The sequence below is a fragment of the Hemicordylus capensis genome, chromosome 16 (assembly GCF_027244095.1).
Source record: "Hemicordylus capensis ecotype Gifberg chromosome 16, rHemCap1.1.pri, whole genome shotgun sequence".
In the NCBI taxonomy this organism is placed as follows: domain Eukaryota; kingdom Metazoa; phylum Chordata; class Lepidosauria; order Squamata; family Cordylidae; genus Hemicordylus; species Hemicordylus capensis.
The window spans coordinates 7,454,304-7,478,288 of record NC_069672.1 but is presented as its reverse complement, the minus strand read 5'-3'; the positions used below and the strand labels follow the sequence as shown (position 1 = coordinate 7,478,288).

Here is a 23,985-nt window from a genome sequence, read left to right as displayed (position 1 = left end):
ATTGTAGGCCAACATCTGCAGGAGGGCCCAAGTTGACCAGCCTTGCCTTAGAACATGCTCTGGGACAATCCGCAGCCATTGGACTGCAGCTCCCATCATGCCTTGCAATTGGCCACTGTGGCTGGGGATGATGGGAGCTGTAGTCCAAAAACCAGCTGGAGGGCGGAACCCGTGCCGATCGGCTTCAAGGCGTGCCGATCTTTAGGGGTCCAAAAGGACTGGCACCTTTCGTCACGCTCCGCTTCTTCTCTTCCGCTTGCCTCCGTCCAGGAGGATTTCGTGGGCTGTTTCCCCGAGGCCTCCCCGGAGGCGTTTTCACAACCTGAAGGAGCAGGCAAGAGCATCCCTTCACGCTGAGGCCATCAATAATTACTACACGGAGATCTTCAGGCGTCCGTACTTTTTCTCCTTGTGATCTTTTTTAAAATTCTGTGCTTAAATTCTGGGCTGGATCCTGTTAGGAGCACACAGCACACAGCAAAATGTCCAGGCGAAGGGAGCCATCTGCTAGAACTTCCCCATGCAAGGGCAATGGTTTTCATTTGAATGGGAGACTATATGTGTGAGCACTGGAAGATAATTCCCCTCCGGGGATGGGGCTGCTCTGGGAAAATCACCTGCCTGCTTGCATGCAGGAGGTTCCAAACTCCCTCCCTGGCAGCATCTCCAAGAGAGCGCTGAGAGAGACTCCTGCCTGCAACCTGGGAGAAGCCGCTGCCAGTTTAGGTAGACAATACTGAGCCTGATAGACCAATGGTCCGATTCAGTTGGACCCAGGCAGAGCCTGCTTAGCAACTTCCATCTTCCCATGGTCAGTTGGACTACAGCTCCCATCTTCCCCAGCGGACAATAGGGATGTTGGGAACTGTAGTCCAGTCGCTAACTTTATTTATGAACTCTGTTTATTTCTCTTCATTTAGCAGGGGGAGAGTAACTGGCCCTATCTACCCCCAGGACAGTACCCCTCCAGTTACTGTTGCTGGTGTCTATCTTAATTTTCTTTTTAGATTGTGAGCTCTTTGGGGACAGGGAGCCATCTTACTTTATTTATTATTTCTCTTCGTAAACCGCCCTGAGCCATTTTTGGAAGGGCGGTATCGAAATGAAATAGATAATATAAATAAATAAATAAACAAACAAATAAATAAATAACTTGACTTGTGGCAGCAAGCGTGAATTGTTCCCTTTGCTAAGCAGGGTCTGCCCTGATTTGCATTTGAATGGGAGAATACATGTGTGAGCTCTGTAAGAGATTCTTTTGCTAAGCATGGTCTACCCCAGTTTGCATTTGGATGGGAGACTATATGTGAGCCCTGTAAGATATCCCCCTTTGGGGATGGGGCCCCTCTGTGAAGACCACCTGCCTGCTTGCATGGAGAAGGTCCCACGTTCCCTCTGTGGCTTCTCCAAGATAGGGCTGAGAGAGACTCCTGCCTGCTACCTTGGAGAAGCTGCTGCCAGTCTGTGTAGACAATCCTGAGCTAGATGGACCAATGGTTGGACTCAGAAGAAGGCAGTTTCCTCTGTTCCTCTGTGCCTATGAAACGAGCTGTTGGATGAACGTGGAATCCTCAAATAATTCCTCTCTGCAAGAAAGTGTTTATTTTTAGTTCCTTTTGATTCCTGACAACATCTTTGGTTTATTGATGGGTTCCTGGACAATTCCAATAAATCTGAGCTGGTATATCTGAGCAGACCATCAGAGGCCATTGTACAGTAAGCATTACAGTGCCCATTGTACGTAACCGCCAGGAATAGGTTTCCTGCTGAAATGCTGGAGAGGACGGGAATCGTTTTGATAAGATCTCCTCTCTTTTAGGGGCTGATAAAAGGGAAACCCAGAAAGTGGCTTTTTAATGTGGCCTCAGCACAAAATGCAAGGCAGAACTGCGTACGTTTGGAGGCCGCACATCTCATTACAAAGATCTCTCAGTTTAGGAGATCTTTTCTCCTGGTGTTTGTGCGCGTTGAGGGACTCTGGGTCTTAGGGGTGGACGTGCTCTGTTTTGTGATGGCCTGTGGTTCTGAGCAAAGAACGCATGCAGTGCATAATTTCACACCAGAGATCTGGAAGGCGGGGGGGGGGGGAGGACCCGCTCACAAATGGCATGTTGGAGTCTGGGAAGCCCTAACACACCTGGATTTTACAGAAAGATACTGCAGGTAAGGGAGTCGGCATCTGCTCCAATGTGGGAGATCACTTACCTGCCTGGCGTGTGCAGGCTCTTAATGCACCTCGCCACCCGCTTTTCGACCAGGTTAGGGACATCAGAAGCTGCCAAATACTGAGTCAGACCCTTGGTCCACCAAGCTCAGGATTGTCAACACAGACTGGCAGCGGCTTCTCCAAGGTTGCAGGCAGGAATCTCTTTCAGTCCTATCGGGAGATGCTGCCAGGGAGGGAACTTTGAACCTCCTGCATGCAAGCCTGCAGGTGCTCTTCCCAGGGCGGTCCCATCCCTGTAGGGCAACATCGTGCAGTGCTCACACACATAGTCTCCCATTCAAATGCCAACCAGGGCAGGGCCTGCTTAGCAAAGGGGACAGTCCGTGCTTGCATCCACAAAGCCAGCTCTCCTGGTTGCTGTGCTCCTCTCAGCTCAGCGTATGAGGCTTCCTGCTACTCTACAGGTGAGGCAGGGTGGGGTGTAGGGGCACAGCACTGACGCGCTGTCCATCAGAGAGAATTGGAAGGGCCAGCTCACCTGTCACGTTGCATGCCATCAGGGCATGTCTTAGGTGAGGCACACACGGGCAGAAGAGACAAGCTGCTGATGCAGAGAAGAGAAGGTCTGCTCCCCAACCCTCACCAAAGCTTGCTTGCATTACCTAGCTCACAAGGGACGGGACGGGAAGTGACCCGGCTAGGCAGGGTCGGCCTGTCCACAGGCAGACCTAAGTGGTTGCTTAGGATGCCAGTTCTCAGGGGGGCACCTTCACAGTGCCAAGATATAGCACTCCCCATTCTTCTCTCTCTCTCTCTCTCTCTCTCCCTCCCTCCCTCTCTTTCGTTGCACCCCTGGTGTAAGAATGTGAGATGCAGCCAAATGCCCTGCACATTCTTCAACCCCAAGGACACAGCCTTCTTTGCTTGTTGCACCTCAACCCCCAATAAACAGCTAGGAACATAAGCAACTGCCATATACTGAGTCAGACCACTGGTCTATCTAGCTCAGGATTGTCTGCACAGACTGGCAGCGGCTTCTCCAAGGCTGCAGGCAGGAATCTCTCTCAGCCCTCTCTTGGAGATGCTGCCAGGGAGGGAACTTGGAACCTTCTGCTCTTCCCAGAGCGGCTCCATCCCTGGAGGGGGAATACCTTACAGTGCTCACACTTCTAGTCTCCCATTCAAATACAAACCAGGGTGGAGCCTGCTTAGCTAAGGGGACAAGTCATGCCTGCTCCCACAAGACCTGCTCTCCCCTAGTCTTATCAGCAGCACACCCTCTCTTGGAACTGCCTGCCTGAACATTCATTGCCTGAAAGAAATAGCCCAGACTGGATTTCCAAATTAACAGCCACGTCTTTTTCATCTCTCGAGGGTTTCGGCTGTTGCCCCCATAGTAGTCTGGGATCTTTCTCCCACGGTCCCCTCGAACCAGCACAAACTAGCTGTTTGCTGGCCATCAGCACAGGGTGGCCACTCAACCTTGTGAACTGGAAGCCGGCGTGGCTCAAATTAAAGCCGGGTTTCACACTCCTTAGCTGAAGGGGCACCAAAATCAAACTTCATCAAGGGCATACACACAAAAAGAAAAAACCCTGTGGCCAAGATCCACTGATTTTACCCTTGCTGTAAGAATGCATGTCTCACTGTGGTCCACACCTGGATGGGAGGCTGCTGCGAACCTTGAGTCCCATCTCAGTCAGGGATGACTCCAAGGGGTGGTGGTCATTCCCTCCAAAATATTTTCCACTCCCCCCTTGCACTCCCTTTTCCATCCACCAGACTGGAACTTTACAAGGGAAAGTCAGACAATGCAGTCACAGTATATTGTGGTCCTATAGCTTGAATTCATGATTTTAAAAGGCCTTAATTGTTGAAAGAAGCCTCATTCGCTCACTCATCTAGCTCAGAACAAGCAGCAGAAGCCAGAGCAGCGAGGTAGGTAGGAGACATTTCCAGCCTCCCAGGAGCCAGGAGACATTTCCAGCCTCCCAGGAGCCAGGAGACATTTCCAGCCTCCCAGGAGCCAGGAGACGCCGCCAACTTCCCAGGAGCCAAGAGACTCCTCAAGCCTCTCAGGAGCCAGGAGATGCCTCCAACTTCCCTGAAGCCAGGAGACTCCTCCAGCCTCCCAGGAGCCAGGAGACGCCTCCCAGGAGCCAGGCCAATCCTTTGGCTTCCTTCCTGGCCAGGAACTGACTGGGTGAAACCATAGACCTTTCACACATTATGTTCAACATTCATACAACAAGTATACAGTGTACACAGGTACCAATCTGTACGCAGGTACAGTCATTCACATGTTCTGCTGACCGCTGCTACAGAAGTGCACTTCTTATCTGTACCCTGCATTTGAAGGGCCTGTCCAGGCTCACTTTTAAAATGAGTTACAGGTACAGTCATTCACAAACACATGCATGAGTGTACAGATAGCTGTGCACTTGTACAGCATAATGTCTGAATCAGGCTCATGTGTGCAGGGTCATCTCCCCTCCAGATTTCAGCTGGCCTTGTATTGACCTCTCTCCCTACCACCCCAGCCTTTCCTACCACATGGCCTTGGACAAGCAGAGAAAACAAGCCTGAAAAGCAGATTGGAAGGTTTGGCTTAATCCCAAAAAAGATGGATTTTGAAAGAGGAATCTGGCCCACTTTCTGTATAAGTTTGACAATGTCAAGCAAGCTTCATCAATAAGGTGAATAATCTAACATTAATTGTTGTACCTCTTTATGTAATGTATAGCAAAGTCCTTGCTCCCTGATAACATACTTTGCTCTTCCAAACTAGTTGTTTGAGAGTTACTCCTGATCATGGTACAAAATGTTTGAGAGTTACTCCTGATCATGGTACAAAGATGGGCTATCATATTTTGGGGGGGCACCGTGATGCATGATGTCGCATTTGGACTGGGACACTTGGGTTCCAAAGCTGACTCAGCCGACCACCTCTCCAATCGAGCTTTCAAAGAACTTCCTTGTCAATGTGCCTTCCTTTGGTCTTCTATAGACTACATAATAACTGCAGACATCAGGGCTATTGTCCAAATCTGAGTAAACCCATCCAAAATGGAAGGCAGTCCAAGGCTTTCCAGGAAGCCACAATACAGATTCTGCCCACAGTTAGTAAACAAGCTATTAATTCTGAGTCCTCTTCCAAAACTAAATTTTATTAGATAACAAAAAAGCACCAGCTTTGTATTTAAAGGGACATATCTTTGGGGCGGTATATAAATATGATAGAGAGAGAGAGTGCATGGAACCAGCTGGTCTGGTCTGAGTCCAAACCAGTTCCAAACCAGACCAGGCCAGTTCAGTCTGGCACCCCCTCGAACTCCCCTGGTTCAGTTGGGGGTGGGGGTGGTTCATAAACATTTTTTAAAATTTAATTAAAAAAAAAACTTACCCCCTCTGAGTGTGTTCTCCGAGGTCGGGGGAGGGGGTCTGTGGAGGTTCTCACCTGCGCAATGGACCTCTCATGGCCTGGGTCACTCGTGAACCCCCTGAATGGGCCAAGGGGTTCGGTCCAGGGTCCAACCAAACGGGGTGTTTCGGATCGACCCCAAACCATTGAACTGAACCAGTTCAACATCGAACATGTTCACATATCCCAGATAGATAGATAGATAGATTGGTTGACAGATCTGGTCTTGTGGTAGAAAGTATGAATTGCCCCCTTTGCTAAGCAGGGTCCAGCCTGGTTTGCATTTGAATGGGAGACTATATGTGAGCACCATAAAATATTCCCCTTAGGGGTTGGGGCCCCTCTGGAAAGAGCATCTGAATGCTTGCATGCAGAAGGTTCCAAATTCCCTCTCTTGCATCTCCAGGTAGGGCAGAGAGAGACTCCTGCCTGCAATCTTGGAGCAGCCACTGCCAGTCTGTGTAGATGGACACAGACTAGCTAGATGGACCAATACTGAGCTAGATGGACCAATGGTTTGACTCAGTAGACGGCAGCTTCCTATGTTCCTATAGTAGCAGAGGCCACTAATTGATTGGTTCACAGACCAAGTCATTTTGCATTGATTACACAGCTTGCAAGTTCAAGAAATCAAATATGCATAATTATATTTTATACAATCTGCTTACAAAAGGGAAGTGACAGAACAGTTTGAATTTGGGGAGGAGTCTGACTCGGTATACGGCAGCTTCCTAGGTGTTATATCGAGCTTCAGACAGGAACTTTGATGCCCAGCAGGGGCGTAACTATCATAGGGCAAGGGGAGACAGTTGTCTGGGGGCTCACTGCCTTGGGGGGCCCCCAGAGGCAAGTCACATGACTGACTCCCCCAGCTGTGCACCCGCCCGGGCTTCCTTCAGCTGGATTCATCCTCCAAAATTGACGTGAGTGTTAAGACCGGGAGCTACCAGAACAGCATGTCTTTCTCGAGTACCATTAAATGACTTGCATCGTCCCTCATTTAAGATTTCTTTACTTCATTAGCTGAGCCTCAGTGAGGGTGGTGGTGGTGGGGCTTTTAAAATCTTGTCTCTGGGCCCACGCCAACCTTGCTGCACCCCTGATGCCCAGAATCGATATCCAAGACCACTGTAACTGAGATTGTTTTCAATCAGGTAGAAAACATCTGCTGCATTACCTTCCTGAAGGCCTCCAACTAATGGGGCACTAAAAGAACCTCCAGATGTTTAGGAAAGGGAGAGAGGTTTGTTTCAGTTGTGATCATCACAAAGGGGTTGCCCTTCTAAGCCACAGCTGGAAAGATTCATGCTTGAATTAGACCCGACTGCTTTTGGACTCACAGAACGTTGCTGAGATGGTCCTTGTGGACAGCCAATGTGTTTTTTATTAAGATGACCGAGTTTGGTGAGATCTTGTTTTATGTCCTCCTGAAGAAGGGAACGGCTTTCACAGCAGATCCGATCCAAGAGCTGAGGGTAGAACAATGGTTTGATGCAACCTTTTTGATATTGCTAGCAGAGGTGAAATCTAGGTTTGGCTTCCCAGAAAAATCCCTTGCTAGGATGAGAGCATTTCTTAAGAGTAATGGAGAAAGAAAAACCCAATTCATGGTACTAAGTAGGGGTGGGGTCTTACATTAAACCTTTCTGAGGACTCTTCCATGGTTTCCTTACCATGAGGTTACACACTGGCAACCGCTCAGATCAGAGAGGTGACTGACTGTTGCCTGAGGATACCCGGGAAGAATTTGTGAGAACATGAGAAGGAAAACCTTAGTATAAGCCAGCTTCCTATGTTCTTATCAGAACGTTGATGTAAAGAACAGTCATCTGGAATTTGGAAATGGGTAAGAAACCTTCAATGGGAACATGTAGAACAAAGGTTGTAAGAAGGAAATAATAAAAGGGGGAAATTTGGTAGCTAGTTTTAAGAAAAGGGAATGACTTCTAGGGATGTGCACAGATCAAATTTTCAGATTCGATTTGAATTTGAATTGAAACTGGCTGATGCAATTCAAATTTGAATAAGGAAAGTGGTTTAAAAATGGTTCTTAAAAGGTGCCAAAATATCCCTAAGTTGTTGAATTGATTCAAATCATTTTGCATTCAAATCTGGCCAATTCAATTCAAATCCACATCAAATTACCCTTTTTAACAGTGATTCGATTTGAATTCGAATGGTTCAAATAGGCCATATTTGATTCAAATCAATTTCAATTTGAATCAGTTCACACATCCCTAATGACTTGTCCATCTTTCACAGCTAAGGAGTAAGGAAAAGAAACAGCTATATTTTATTTATTTTATTCTCTTGTTAAAAATAAAAGTTCAACCATTTACTTACGTAAGTAGCATACTAGTTTGTGATTACATACCTTGCCCAAAGCCAAAACCAGCTACTGAAAAAATGTTTAATGGTGGCAGCAACGAAAAGGTGATTTTGTCACAGGGCCTTTTATTGTTTCCTTACACTTCTCATTAGCCATGCTGGCATCCTCTGAGACCTTTTTGACCGTTCCTAATTAACAGTAAAGAGTTTCTTTGAAGTGCCACTTATGAGGCTGCTGGCTGGAATGCATTCTGGAATACATTAGGGGATGATGGAATGTCATGATGTTGCATCCTTTCCCAGTGCATTTTGGGAAGGAAAATGCAGCCCAGAGAAGAATAGCTAGTAAATAAATACTGCTTCTAAATCTTGCCACCCTCAGAGACAGTGACTGACATCCAGATTCAGTGACTCAATGGTACTACTCGGAAAGTAATCACTTATTTTCAATAGGACTACTCAGGAGTAAATTAGTCTGGCTGGCTGCCAGTGCCTTTTTTGAGTTTAAAAGAAAGAATGCACTGCAATACCATGCTGGATTCTACCCTCAGGTTTCTTTGTTGGGTTGTTGTTGTTTTTAGTCCAGTGACCATAATAGCCAAACACAAGAAAAGAAAAAGAATTCAGACAGTAAGACAACAGAGACAGAGATTGCGCAGAAACACCAGATTATGGTTACTACTATATAACACCGATTGTATTAAAACTGCATGGTCTACCGACATGTTTCCAAGCAAAATATAAAGTGTTAGTTATTACCTATAAAGCCCTTAATGGCTTAGGTCCAGGGTACTTAAGAGAATGCCTTTTTTGTCATGAACCCTGATGCCTATTAAGATAATCTGGGAGGTCCGGTTATGGTTGCCACTAGCTCATTTGGTGGTGGGTGACTCTGGTCAGGGCCTCCTCGGTGGTTGCCCCAGGGCTCTGGAATGCACTCCCTGTCGAAACCAGAGCTTCTCCATCTCTGGCTGCTTTTAAAAAGACCCTGAAGACAGATCAGTTTTCTCTGGCTTTGACTTCGCAGCTCGTTCCAGCTTGTTTGCACCATTTTATCCTGTTTTAAACATGTTGTTTTAAATGATGTGTATTCCTACCTCCTAGGGATACACACTGATTGACTGACTGATTGATTGATAAAGTGCTGTCAAGTTGGTGTCAGCTCTTAGCGACCACCTGATACACATATCGAGTGGTATATAAATGAGAGAGAGAGAGAGAGATACTACTACTACGACGACGACGACGATGAATAATAAATACTACCACTGCTTTGAAAAATTATATACCACTTTTCAACAAAAGTTCTCCAAGTAGTTTACACAGAAAGATAGATAGATAGATAGATAGATAGATAGATAGATAGATAGATAGATAGGATTCCTCTCTCCCAATAGGGCTCACAATCTAAAGAAGAGGGATGCTGAGCATGAACTGGATAGGGCCAGTTGCTCCCCCCCTGCTCAATAAAGGCAAAATACCTCTTTACTCAATTAGCCAGGCCGAATCCTAAACAGTATATCCCAAGAGGACCTGAAGATAGTTCTCTGCCCCAGAGGGACTCCTAATCTAAAACCAAATACAAGGGAGAGACCCCAGCAACAGCCACTGGAGGGTAGCAGTGCTGGGGCTGGATAGGGCCAGTTGCTCTCCCCCGGCTAAGTAGAGGGCAATCGCCATTTTAAAAGGCGCCCCTTGGCTCAGTTAGCAGAGCAAAGGAGGAAAAATGCCTTCATGTCAGCATGGAGGGTGTTTTAAGAAGAGCCTTTTTAATAGACGGGATGGCCAAGAAATCCAGGAGGGGCGGTGCCTCATCTGAAACCCCAGCAATGAGGTCATGCAGCACGGTGTGTTTCCCCCCAGTCTTGGGTCATGGGTTAGTTTTGGACTACAACTCCCATCATCCCCTGACACAGCAGTGATGAGGCAGGGGGTGATGGGAGTTGTAGTCCCTCGCAAAAAAATCACAAGACTGGTTTTTCCTCTTTCTTGTACCACCTTCCAATGACCTTTCTACCCCTGCCTGGACATGCCTCCTAGGGAGGGCTGCTGGCTTTTGCCGCAACCCCTCCAGCTCCTGAGATGGCTATCTTGGGACTGAGCCATCCATGCCAGCCCAGGGAGGCTAGAGTAGGGGGAACACCCCCCGTGCAGCTCGGTGGCTGCATGGGATCCCCGGCACTGCCAGTCAGGAAGCAATCGAGAAATTTCCAGGCGACTCTGCAAGTGTGCGAGTTCCTGTGTCCCTGCGAAATCGCAGCATTCGGTAAGCAAACACGGGCCGTAATGAAAGACAGGCCCTGGGGGCTTGGGGGGGGGCAGGGTTGCTTAACAGGCAGAAAAGCAGCTGAGAGAACTCAGGAAGGAGCAAAGAGCTGCTTCGTGAGGAAGAGAGCACGGCCGGCGGGGATTGCTGCTAAGCAGGGTCGGCCTTGGTTTGCATTTGGAGGGGAGATTACCCGCGAAGGCTGTGGGGGGCATAGTTAAGTGGAAGAGCATCTGTCTACATGCAGAAGGCCTCCGGGTCAATGTCTGATGGCGGCTGGGGGGGGGGGGGGACTCCTGCCTGAAACCTTGGACTGCCACTGCCAGTCCTAGATGATCCTGAGCTAGAGGAAACCAAGGGTCTGACTCAGTTTGGCAGCTTCGTATACTCGTTAGGAGCATCCATAGCTCCGTAGTAAGGCTCCGGCTTTGCAGGCAGAAGGTCCCAGGTTCCCTCCCTGGCGGCATCTACAGGTAGGCCTGGGGAAAGCTTCTGCGTGAAATCATGGAGAGCTGCTGCTGCCAGTCAGTGTAGACAATGCTCCGCTCGATGGACCAATGGTCTAATTCAGTATAAGGCATGTCCCGATTGGGGATGGGGCTGTAGCTCATTGACAGAGCACCTGATTTGCAGTCCCAGGTTCCATCCCAGGTCGGGCTGGGAGAGACTCCTCTCTGAAACTCTGGGGAGCTGCTGCCAGTCAGAGTAGACATGGAGAGCTGCTGCCAGTCAGAGTAGACCATCTGGTTGACATAGTATATTTGGACTTGCAAAACAGTTCTGACAAAGCTCCCCACCCAAGTTTACTTCCGTAAACGTGGCAGTCATGGGATAAGGGGACAGGTTTGTGTGTGGATTGAGAATGGGTTGAAGAACAGGAAACAGAGAGTGGTAATAAATGGACAGTTTTCGCTCTCCAGTTTTAAGGGAGGAGAGCTGATCTTGTGGTAAAGTAAAGTGTGTCGTCAACTCCTGGCGCCAACAGAGTCCTGTGGTTGTCTGTGGTAGAACACAGGAGGGGTTGACCATTGCCATCTCCCGCGCAGTATGAGATTATGCCTTTCAGCATCTTCCTATATCGCTGCTGCCCGATATAGTACCAGTGGGGATTTGAACCGGCAACCTTCTGCTTGTTAGTCAAGCATTCCCTCGCTGCGCCACTTAAGGTGACCCCTGCTGACTAGGCAAAGAGGCACCTTTTTAACGTGGTGATTCTCTTTATTTAGCAGGGGGAGAGTAACTGGCCCTATCCACCCCCAGCACAACATCCCTCCAGTGACTGTTTCTGGTGTCTGCCTTCTGTTTCTTTTAGATTGTGAGCCCTTTAGGGACAGGGATCCATCTTATTTACAGTGGTCCCTCGACTTACGAACTACTCGACATCCGTAGTTTTCGACTTACGAACGACAAAAATGACCGGAAGTTGTTGCTGGTTTAGATGCGGCTTCCTCGACTTACGAATTTTTAGATGCGGTTTCCTCAACTTATGAATGTTTCCAGACCTCCGTGGGTGCGCTTTTTGACTTACGAAAATTTCGACCTACGAACGTGCGTTCGGAACGGATTAATTTCGTAAGTCGAGGGACCACTGTATTTGTTATTTTTCTGTGCAAACCGCTTTAGAAACTTTTGTTGAAAAGCCGTATGTAAATATTTATTGTTGTTGTTGTTGTTAAGGTGGTGGTCTTGTGGTCACAAGCATGAATTGACCCCTTTGCTAAGCAGGGTCTGGTCTGGTTAGCATTTGAATGGGAGACTACATGTGCAGGCACTATGAGATATTCTCCTTAGGGGATGGAGCCGCTCTGGGAAATGCATCTAGGTTCCAAGTTCCGTCCCTGGCAGCATCTCCAAGATATGGCTGAGAGAGAGACTCCTACCTGCAACCTGGGAGAAGCCGCTGCCAGTCTGGGTTGACAATGCTGAGCTAGATGGACCAATGGTCGGACTCAGTATATGGCAGCTTCCTCAGTTCACAAGGGAGGGAAGTAAGAAGTGGGGTCCCCCAGGGGTCTGTACTGGGACCAGTGCTCTTTAACTTGTTCATAAATGATCTAGAAGTAGGGGTAAGCAGCAAAGTGGCCAAATTTGCAGATGACACTGAACTGAATTGAATTTATTTGTGAAGCCAAATAAATAGATCCAAACCTCACCTTGACGAACAGAGTTCGGAATTACTTTGCTCTTGCTTCTGAGGCATTCAAAATTGCATTCGAAATTGCCCTGCATCCTTGTTTTTGATTTATGGATGGCTTGCCTCAGCGGTGAGTTCCTTCAGTCCACTCACATTGCTGCAAACCTCCATATTACGAACGCGCACATGCATGTTGATGAGGCCTGTGCACTGATAATACATGCGCATGCGCAATTGTGTGCACTGGCAAAACACCTCAAAAGAGCAAATTTCATTCTCTGTTCTATCAAATTCTTTCTGCATGGGGATGTTTGTTTATTTATTTAAAATATTTCTATACCACCCAAAGCTTGCACCCCTGGGCAGTTTACAATAAAAATCAATGAAAACATTACATCAATTAAATAATTCTCTTATTATGATGATGCAGCTTCATACAAGCAGTTTCACACGAGGCACTGAAAGTTGGTGAGAAGCACAGGGGAGGGAAACACATGTGGCCTGAACCTGCCCAAGTCCAGTTAGCAACATACACTGACTGGCAGTGTCTACACTGACTGGCAGCGTCTCTTCAAGTTTCTAGGCAGGAGTCTTTCTCAGCCCTACCTAGAGATGCTGCCAAGGATTGAACCTGGGACTTTCTCCATGCAGAGCCAGTGTGATTCAGCGGTTAGAGTGCTGGTCTAGGACCAGGGAGACCTGAGTTCAAATCCCCACTCAGCCAAGCAACTCACTGGGTGACTCTGGGCCAGTCACGCATCTCTCAGCCTAACCTACCTCACAGGGTTGTTGTGAGGGTAAACATAACCATGTATCCTGCTCCTTGGAGGAAGAATAGGATATAAATGTGATAAATAAATTAATAAGCAGATGCTCTACCCCTGAGCTACGGCCCTATCTCCTAAGGGGAATCTTTTACAGCACGCCCTGAGTTGAACAGTGAGCAACCAGATACTTCTGAGAAGTTAAGAACAGCCCTGCTGGATCAGGCCCAAGGAAGCCCATCTAGTCCAGCATCCTGTTTCACACCGTGGCCCACCAGATGCCGCTGGAAGCCACAGGCATGGAGTTGCCCTCTCTCCTGCTGTTACTCCCCTGCAACTGGTACTCAGAGGCATCCTGCCTTGGAGGCTGAGGCTGGAGGTGGCCCACAGCCCTCCAACTAGTAGCCATTGATAGACCTCTCGTCCATGAGGTTTTCCGAACCCCTCTTAAAGCCCTCCAGGTTGTTGGCTGTCACCACATCTTGTGGCAGAGAATTCCACAAGTGGATGATGCGTTGTGTGAAAAAGTACCTCCATTTGTTGGTCCTAAATTTCCTGGCAATCAATTTCATGGGGTGACCCCTGGTTCTAGTGTTATGGGAGAGGGAGAAGAATTTCTCTCTCTCTCCACTTTCTCCACACCATGCATGATTTTATAGACCTCTCTCATGTCTCCCCGCAGTCGTCTTTTTTCTAAACTAAAAAGCCCCAGGTGTTGTGGTCTTGCCTTGTAAGGAAGGTGCTCCAGGCCCCTGATCATCTTGGTTGCCCTCTTCTGCACCTTTCCCAGTTCTACAATGTCCTTTTTGAGATGTGGTGACCAGAATTGTACACCGTACACCAGCTGTGGCTTCACCATAGTTTTGTATAATGGAACACAGGGACATAGAAAGCTACTTGATACGGAGTCAGACCCTTGGTCCATCGAGCTCAGTATTGTCTACACTAACCGGCAATGGCTGTCCATGGTTGCCAGCAGCAGTCTTTCCCAGCCTTACTGGGCGACGCTGCCAGGCAGTAAACCTGGGACCTTCTGCATGCAGAGCAGATACTCCACCATGGAGCTTTGGCCCCATCCCCTGAGCTTACAGCAGTGCTCAAGGCACCCATCCCAATGCAAACCCAGATAAATCCTGCTTCGCAAAAGAGGCCCTTTATGCGGACTGCCACACCACCAGCTCTTCTCCTCCTGCTCGCCAATCCCTTTTCCCCATGGTCCCCGAGGAAGGACCCTTTTCCCCTGGTCCCCGAGGGCCCTGGCTGATTCTCATGGCCCCCGATCGCTTCGGGTGTGAAGCCAGTGGCCGGGCTCCAGGGCTCGAATCGGCCCCTGAAATGCAACTGAAACCTTTTTTGCTTTCCCACAAGCCGCTCTCCTTGTCTCCAACGGTTCGAGGCTGTCCGCGTCGGGCCCTCGCCTCGCTCTCGCCTCGCCCGGCCATACAGCTCCCTTAAACAAGCTGAACAAACACGGCCTTTATGGGCACATTCTTTTCTTCTGGAGTGGAAAGATGGGAGAGTGAAAGCCCGGGGCTGCCCGAAGCATCCCACGGCGGCAGCAGCAGCCAGGAGCGACACAAAGGCCTGGGCACAATGAAAAGGCCTCAGCGCAAATCCTCTTAGGGCCTGACTGTATGTGTATTCTTCGCGGGGCCCATCTGCTGGGAGAGAGTCCCAGGCAGAGGGGGGGCAGCCTGTTGAAGTTGCCCCCCCGCCACACCCACTACAACAAGGGAATTTGAGGTCTGGGCGGGAAGAAAGGGCACCCCACATCACCCCGCTGGCTGATCCCAGGGGTAAATACCGGCTTCTCAGAGGGGAGTGTGGGGTGTCGAGACCAGGACCGCCTCAGTTATGGGGAGGGAAATCTGATTGCACAGTTCACATGGAGAGAAGCTGGCGGTGGGGGTGGTACACAGGCGGGTGTGTGTGTGTGTGTGTGTGTGTGTGTTAATTGCTTTTTACTGTTCTCGGCAGCAAAGAGTGAGGGCCTCTTCTCACCTCCTCGCCCACAGTCCTTTGCGGAGCTGGGCAGCCGAAGCACTCAGATACTCCCTCCACGAGAGGCGGGCGGAAGGCCGTGCATTTTCACACGCCGCACACTGGTGTATAGCTTTCACATCGCATTTACCGTCGGCCTGTGATCCGTCACAGGCGCGCCAATCGGCTGGAAACCTTTGCGCCAGAGGTTGCACCGGGCTGTCTGCGGGGTGTGGGGGAGTGGAACTCCTGGAACGAGGCACTTGGGGGGAAAGAAAGGCCTTTGGGACTCTGAGGCCGGAGCTGGGACTGCCCTTGTGGGCATATAGGAACGTAGGAAGCTGCCTACTGGGCCAGACCCTTGGTCCATCTAGCTCAGTATTGTCTTCACAGACCGGCAGCGGCTTCTCCAAGGCTGCAGGCAGGAGTCTCTCTCTCAGCCCTCTCTTGGAGATGCTGCCAGGGAGGGAACCTGGAACCTCGAGGGTTCAACTTTGCCTTGAAGTCCTGTTAATGAAGACGTCTGCTTTTAAACAGAAATGTTCCCTAAGCTATGAGAAGATGGCCTGTCCTGTTCCAGAAGGGTTTGCCATCTAATAAGAAAGACAGCAGAGACCCCAGCAACAGCCGCTGGAGAGATGCTGTGATGGGGTTGGATAGGGCCATTTCCTCCCCCACCGCCTAATACAAGAGAACCACTCTAAAGGGTAAGATATAGGGGATGGAGCCACTCTGGGAAGAGCATCTAGGTTCCAAGTTCCCTCTCTGGCATCTCCAAGATGGGGCTGAGAGAGACTCCTGCCTGCAGCCTTGGAGAAGTCGCTGCCAGTCTGGGTAGACAATACTGAGCTAGAGGCACCAAGGGTCTGACTCGGTAGAAGGCAGCTTCTTATGTTCCTATGCTCCTATGTCTCTCCCAGCCCAGTCCAACTTGGAGATGCCAAGAAGTGAACCTGGAACCTTCTGTGTGCAACGTAGATGGAACCTTCTGCTTCCAAAGTAGATGAACATCCCTTGAGATATGGATGTGCCTGATGGACACAAGAATTCTGGAAGAGCACTGAAACCCTACAGAGGGCTAAGCATCCATCACAACCCATTTCATTATCTATGTTGGCACTGGAATAACTTCAAATTCTGCCAGACAGAAATATTAGTAGATCAGAGGGATCAAGGTCCTACCTCTCACTGGATTTGGGCAGCTGGTTCTTAGAAGCTTCAGTGGAAAGGAACCCCTCCTCTTCCCGTTCAACAAACTTCCATGGACTCCAGCCGAATTTGGCTCGGGAGCAAATCTGCAAACATCTGCAAGGCATAAGAAGAAACCATAGCTTAACGGGCGGTTCGGCTTTCCATGACCGCACATAACCGTTTCTCTCTTCGGCTGCTGTCCATGTTGTTGTGGTTGGGGGAAATGGATCGCCTGACGTAGCAAGAGAGAGAGAGAGAGAGAGAAAACACCTAAGGCGCTATTTGCACAAACAAATATCACTGTGAATGACCAAGCAATGCATGATTTTTCTGTGTTCTGGACATGGGCAAAACTAGGACTGAGGAAAGGACAACCGCGGAAACAAGGTGTCCCCATTCAGATGCTGACAGTGAACCCTGTTGCTGGACCTGAGAATGGACGTGGTATTTTTTATTTTATTTATTTTTATTTTGCATTGATATACTGCTTTTCAGGTGAACCTCCCAAAGTGGTTTACAAAAAGCTTTGAGCTGGTCTTGTGGTAGCGAGCATGACTTGTCCTCTTTGCTAAACAGGGCCCACCCCGGTTTGCATATGAAGGGCAGATAACGATTCCAGTGTGAGCACTGGAAGATATTCCCCTCAGGGGATGGAGCTGATCTGGGAAGAGCAGAAGGTTCCAAGTTCCCTCCCTGGCAGCATCTCCAAGAGAGGGCTGAGAGAGACTCCTGCCTGCAACCTTGGAGAAGCCGCTGCCAGTCTGTGTCGACAATCCTGAGCTTGGTGGACCAGTGGTCTGACTCAGTATGGCAGCATCCTATATTCCTATGTTCCTAATATATCAAGCCACACATTTCCATCTTTACATGGGTCTTAGTCTCACTTGTCTCCTTCCCTAAAAGCAAGCTGGTCCCTTACACCCTTACATTACTACTACCACCATGAATATTGCTGTACCACTTTTCAACAAAGGTTCTCAATGTGGTTTACATAAAACAACAACAATAATAATATACTTCCCTCTCCCCCAAAGGCTCACAATCTAAAAAGAAACATAAGAGAGACACCAGCAACAGTCACTGGAGGTCCTGTGCTGGGGGTGGAGAGGGCCAGTTGTTCTCCCCCTGCTAAATAAAGAGAATCACCACTTTAAAAAGGTGCCTCTTTGCTCAGTTAGCAGAGGTTAAGATTAAAAATACAAGATTAGCCCTGCTGGATCAGGCCCAACCCCCTTCTAATCCAGCATCCTGTTTCCCATAGTGGCCTATCAGATGACATACACTGTATCCACCATACTCTGAGTCAGACCATAGGTCCATCTAGCTCAGTACTGTCTACGCAGACTGGCAGTTACATCTGGTGTATTGTGTGACAGATATTTGTCTGTGTGTAGTCGGAAGTCCCATAATATTTTTGCATCTTCATTTTCTACAACCTTTTCAATTTTATGGTCCCACCAATTTTGGGGCTACAGGTAGCTTGTATTTTTTGCAGATGTTCCAGTGTATCATCCCTGCTACCTTGTCATACCTTTGTCAGTCTGTGTGATCTTTTTACAACAGCTGATTAGATGGTCCACGGTTTCATCTCCTTCTTTACAAAGGCGGCACTTGCTGTTTGTTGTTGACTTTTCTACTTTTACTCTTATTGCATTTGTTCTTAGTGCCTGTTCTTGCGCAGCCAGTATTAAACCCTCTGTTTCTTTCTTCAAGTTGCCATTCTTAAGCCATTGCCAGGTCTTGTTGATGTCTGATTTTCCACTTATATTGTGCAAATATTGACCATGCAGGGGCTTATTTCTCCATTTTTCTGCTTGGTTCTTGACTTGTTCTTTCTTGTAGGCCTGCTTTCTTTCATTGGTGTTGAATAGTTTCTTGTTCTTGACCATTTGAAGTGCATCTTCTTCACTGTCCTTGATATATTCTTCAAGGCCTCTTTTCTCCTCCTCTACTGTTTGATGGACTTGCAACATTCCTCTTCCACCTGATCTGCGAGGGAGGTAGAGCCTATCTACATCACTGCGGGGGTGCAGAGCATGATTGATGGTCATGATTTTCCTGGTCTTACGATCTAGCATCTCTAGCTCTGCCTGGGTCCAGTCTATTATTCCTACAGTGTATCTGATAACAGGTATAACTGTCATGAACTGATAGCCCGGCTAACCCTACAGGATTTACAACCCCATGAAAGTAAACAGAAAGCAGCAACAAAACTGGATGAAGGAAAATAAAAGGCTCACAAAGAAAACGTAAATGAATAAAGTCCCCTGAACTGAAACTAGGTACCCCCCTCTAACAATAACTGAGTAATAAGTGGAAGGGAAAGACAAAACAAGGAATGAAACAAGCGAAGGACACAGAACAAGGAATTAAGGGAACAATGCAGGGAAGTACAGACAAGACAAACTGGAACACAGAAAAGATATAATATGCATACTATAAGCTGCCAGCAAAGTTGCAAACAGCAACTCAGCCATGGGAGACTGTTGAATATATATGGTTCCACAGAACCAGCAACCAACCAGGCTTCCCCGAGTCAGCAGTTTGGCTTTCTTTCTTGTGATCTCCTGCACCTGCGTGAGTCCCACTGAGCCTGCCTCTTGATACGTCGTCTCAATACAGGGGAAATCCCAGGCTCTTCCTCATCAGAAACCAAGTCTGGCAGCTGTTGAGAATCTTCAGCTCCAGAGTCTGGTTTCTCTGCCAATTCTTGTTGCTGTGGCTCACTAGCAGGCGAGTCCTCCTGCTCTGATTCTTCTGATTCTGAAGTCTGAGCCATGACAATAGCCCAGGTGTTTATGGCTTGTATGGTGTTCCCGCCATTGAGTTTGGACTTTAGGGTTTTTCTAACTCTCCTGATGTATTCACTTCCCATTTTACTTTTAACTTCAGCATGTGCAATGTTATCAGCCTGAAGCATGCCCAAGTATTTGTAAGGTTCTTTCTCTTCCAGGTTCTTGATGTTGCTTCCATTGGGCAGTTCTATTCCTTCTGTTTTTCTTATTTTTCCTCTCTTCATTATTAATGCAGCACACTTGTCTAGTCCAAACTCCATTGCTATATCGCTACTGAATATACGGACAGTGTTTAGCAGTGATTCAATTTCTGACTGGGACTTTCCATACAACTTCAGATCGTCCATGTACAGCAGATGGTTTATTTGACTTGATGTTTTAGATGTTTGGTATCCAAGGCCTGTTTTGTTTAGTATTTGTGAAAGTGGAGTCATGGCGATTACAAACAACAGAGGGGATAGTGAGTCCCCTTGGAAAATACCTCTTCTAATGCTAAGCTGTCCAAGTGTCTTGCCATTGATTGTTAACTGTGTACTCCACATGCTCATTGCTTTTTAAATAAATATCTGAATGTTTTTGCTGACACCAGTTGTTTCTAAACATTTTAGTATCCATGTGTGAGGCAATGAGTCGAATGCTTTCTTGTAGTCAATCCATGCAACACTTTGACTGGTTTTTCTTCTCTTGCAGTTTTCTAAAATCATTTTGTCAGTCATTTTTGTCTTTTGTGCCTCTGGTGTTCAGGCAATTTCCTTTCTGTTCAACTGGAAGCTGTTTGTTAGTTAATAAGTGTTGCATTACTTCATCTGCTATTATTCCAGTTAATAATTTGAACATGGTTGGCAGGCAGGTTATCAGTCTATAATTACTTGGAACTGCACCTTTTGCTGGGTCTTTCATTATGAGATGATTTTTCCCAGTTGTTAGCCATAGTTCAATATCTCCTCCCTGCAAAATGTCATTGAACTGCTTTGATAGTTGTTTATGAAGGCTTGTTAGGTGTTTAAGCCAAAAGCCATGCAGTTCATCATCATCATCATCATCATCATCATCATCATTAATTTGATTTCTATACTGCCCTTCCAAAAATGGCTCAGGGAAATAATAAATAAATAAGATGGATCCTTGTCCCCAAAGGGCTCACAGTCTAAAAAAGGAACATAAGACAGACACAAGCAACAGTCAGTGGAGGTACTTTGCTGGGGGTGGATGGGGCCAGTTACTCTCCCCCTGCTAAATAAAGAGAATCACCACGTTAAAAGTTGCCTCTTTGCCAAGTTAGCAGTTGCTCTCCCCCTGCTAAAAATCAGAGGGTCCATCACTTCCGAAGGTTCCTTTTGGCCAAAGTGGCAGACAAGATCCCCAAACATTGCACCTCAAAAGGGCCTGAAGATTGTTACAAACTGGCTTCCGGTCTAAAAAGGAATTTAAGAGAGATGCCAACAACAGCTACTGTGAGGGATGCTATTCTGGGGAAAACCAGGACAGTTCCTCCCCCCCCCCGCCACCGCCCACTCAGTAGAAGAGACCAACCCCTTTTAAAGCTTTTTCTTTTATAACAGAAGATGCTCCTCGAGACATACCTGTTTTCCCAGACTTTTAACAGAAAATTAAATTTTAATATATATTTTTTACTCTTTGAGTTTGTTTTTACCTGTTTTATGATTTTTAACTTTTTAATGCATTTTGATTTTAACTGTTTGATATTGTTTGATATTTGTTATATTTTAACTTGTACACTGCCTGGAGATCTCAATGGAGATGTCGTTTCCTAAAGAAATGAGAGTTTTCCCCTTCGCTGAATGTTTTTAAGAAGGACCTGAACACACACCTGTTTAGCAAGGCTTTTAGTTTGTCATTTTAAAGCTTCAAGTTTTAGGGTTTTTATTAGTGTTTTTAAATTGTTTTAATTGTGTCAGTGTTTTAATGGCTTTTATACTGTGAACTGCCCAGGGACTTTTTAGTATGGGGCAGTATAGAAATGTAAGAAATAAAATAAATATATATATTTGGTGGTATAGAAATATGATAGAGGGAGGGAGGGAGGAAAAGATAGATAGATAGATAGATAGATAGATAGATAGATAGATAGATAGATAGATAGATAGATAGATGAGGGAGGGAGAGAGAGAGAGCACAGTGATCTTGTGGTAGCAAGCATGACTTGTCCCCTTAGCTAAGCAGGGTCTGCCCTGGTTGCCTTTGAATGGGAGACTACATGTGAGCACTGTAAAATATTCCCCTCAGGGAATGGAAAGAACAGAAGAATTCAAGTTCCCTCCCTGGCAGCATCTCCAAGATCGGGCTGAGATAGATTCCTGCCTGCAACCTTGGAGAAGCTGCTGCCAGTCTGTGTAGACAATCCTGAGCTAGATAGACGGATGGTCTGACTCAGTATATGGCAGCTTCCTATGCTCCACAGGGTTGCCATACGATTCTAACACAATTCTTTTGGGCTACAGACGTCCTGATGCACTAAAAGATGATGTCGAACTTGTTACATTCCGTTCCGATCTTCTAAAATCCCTTAATTTGGGAAGACCCAAATACCTTTGTACCAATCTGTTCGTGACGGTGGCGATGAACATTTCCAAAAAGACTGAAATACAGAGTCCTGCAGTTGATTGATTGCTTGATTGATTAAGTGCCGTCAAGTCGGTGTCGACTCTTAGCAACCACACTGATAGATTCTCTCCAGGATGATCCGTCTTCCACTTGGCCTTGAAGGCCTCACAATGGTGCATTCAGCTGACAACAAAGAGGCAACTCTGAACCTTTCTCGAAAACGACCCCTTTGACATAACCTCAAAGGGGGCTCCCGATACACACACACACAGAGGGACCCAGGGGACTCCAGCCACTTGGCAGGATGCTATTCTGGCCTGAATCGGTTGGTCTCTCCTTGCCAAATATTTAGAGATTCCTCCACCAGCCGGTAATCTTCATCTTTGCCCAGTGAACAGGAGCTGTCATGAGGCTGGCTTGGAACCTATGCGCCGCACATCTTGACTGATCAGCCGGTTGGTTTCCCTTCCTGAACTGGGGAGAGGTAAGGAAAAGAGGCCCCTGGCCTTGCCCTGGCCGGGCTGACCCCTCCCGCCGGGGCCCAGGAGGCTGTTCATTTCGAAGGGAGAGCCTTGCGTGAGCGTGGCAGGCCTGGAGAGAAACAGAGCGGAAGGAGTTGGGGGTGACAGCAAGGCATGCTGGGTAGGGACGCCTGGAGCTGAAGGCAGGCCGGGCGCTGCTCGCTGGCTGGCCGTCCCCATGGTAACCTCGGCCCAGGGAGAGCGGTGTGTGTCCCCCCACCACCACCACAACCCGCCCTGACAGCCGTGGCAAATTCTAGGTCACAGATGGTCTTGTCCGTGTTGTGGGATTGACGGGCCGCCGGTCGAGGCTGGTGGGCCGAACTCCCGGTAGTGGGCAAGGCAAGGCCAGGGCGGGCAGGGGAGCAAGGAGAGTGCTGAATCTCCGAGCATCTTCAACCAATGTTATGCGTGTGCGCGCATGGCCCGGCAAGTGCAAAAACACACCTGAGAGGCCAGAGAGGGACATAGGAAGCTGCCATATTATTATTATTATTTATTATTATTTTACACAGTCAGACAGGTGTTATTGACGGGTTTGTTTTATCCAGACATCGAGTCCTTCCCAAGGACCTGGGAGGGCTGAATCTTATTGTCAATGTTGTTATAGATATCATCGCAGAATATAGGCTGTTCCCATTAAAGCTGCTTTTTGTAATTGGCTGGTGGTGATTTCTGTGGCCCCGATGGGGTTGAGGTGCTCTTCAAGGTCTTTTGGGATTGCACCCAGGGCGCCAATGACCACTGGGATGATTTGGGTCTTCTTCTGCCACAGCCTTTCCATTTCCATTTGTAGATCTTTGTATTTGGTGATTTTCTCTATTTCTTTTCTTCTATTCTGCTATCCCCTGGTATTGCTATGTCGATTATTTTGACTTGTTTTTCTTTCTTCTTGACTACAGTTATATCTGGTGTATTGTGTGGCAGATGGCATATTGTGTGGCATATTATTATTATTATTATTATTATTATTATTATTATTATTATTTTACATTTTATATCCTGCTCTTCCTCCAAGGAGTGATAGATAAACATGAACCGTGCTGTGGGGCTCCAGATCATCATCATCATCATTACATTTATATCCCGCTCTTCCTCCAAGGAGTCCAGAGCGGTGTACTACATACTTGAGTTTCTCCTCACAACAACCCTGTGAAGTAGTTTAGGCTGAGAGAGAGAGAAGTGACTGGCCCAGAGTCACCCAGCAAGTCTCATGGCTGAATGGAGACTTGAACTCGGGTCTCCCCGGTCCTAGGCTAGCACTCTAACCACGACACCACACTGGCTCATATACTGAGTCAGACCAATCGCTCAGGATTGTCTTCACAGACTGGTAGCAGCTTCGTCCAAGGTGGCAGGCAGGAATCTTTCTCGGCCCTGTCTTGGAGATGCTGCTGCCAGGGAAGGAACTTGAAACTTTCTGCTCTTCCCAGAACAGCTCCATCTCCCTGCGAGGAATATCTTACAGTGCTCACACTTCTAGTCTCCCATTCAAATGCAAACCAGGGCAGACCCTGCTTAGCAAAGCAAACAATTCGTGCTTGCAACCCCAAGACTGGGAACATAGGAAGCTGCCGTATACTGAGTCAGACCATTGCTCTATCCAGCTCATTATTGTCTGCACAGACTGGCAGCGGCTTCTTGCAAGGTTGCAGGCAGGAATCTCTCTCCGCCCTCTCTTGGAGATGCTGCTGCCAGGGAGGGAACTTGGAACCTTCTGCTCTTTCCCAGAGTGGCTCCATCCCCTGAGGGACAGTCCGGCAGGCCTGAAGGGGCACCCAGAAGGCCCCGCTGGAAGCCGAGTTGGCTTCAAAATCTGGGTTTTTCTCTTGAAGAAGTTGCTTTCGCTTGGC

General features: G+C 47.7%; 1 protein-coding gene across 5 annotated transcripts in view; it reads right to left on the bottom strand.

Annotated features, from left to right (window-relative positions):
• EPHB2 (EPH receptor B2) overlaps window positions 1-22,058 on the bottom strand; it is a 180,076-nt gene extending 158,018 nt beyond the window's left edge. For 4 of the 5 annotated variants that reach the window (XM_053281031.1, XM_053281032.1, XM_053281033.1 and 1 more), the window contains exons 1-2: window positions 17,783-18,223; window positions 16,243-16,365 (exon numbers count right to left, since the gene is read on the bottom strand). In XM_053281031.1, the coding sequence (XP_053137006.1) occupies window positions 16,243-16,365; window positions 17,783-18,140 (481 nt within the window). In that variant the 5' untranslated portion in view covers window positions 18,141-18,223. Of the gene's footprint in view, window positions 1-16,242; window positions 16,366-17,782; window positions 18,224-21,596 lie in introns of those variants that run through there. The other variant, XM_053281036.1, reaches the window with a different exon arrangement.
• Between the last annotated feature and the right edge of the window lie 1,927 nt (window positions 22,059-23,985).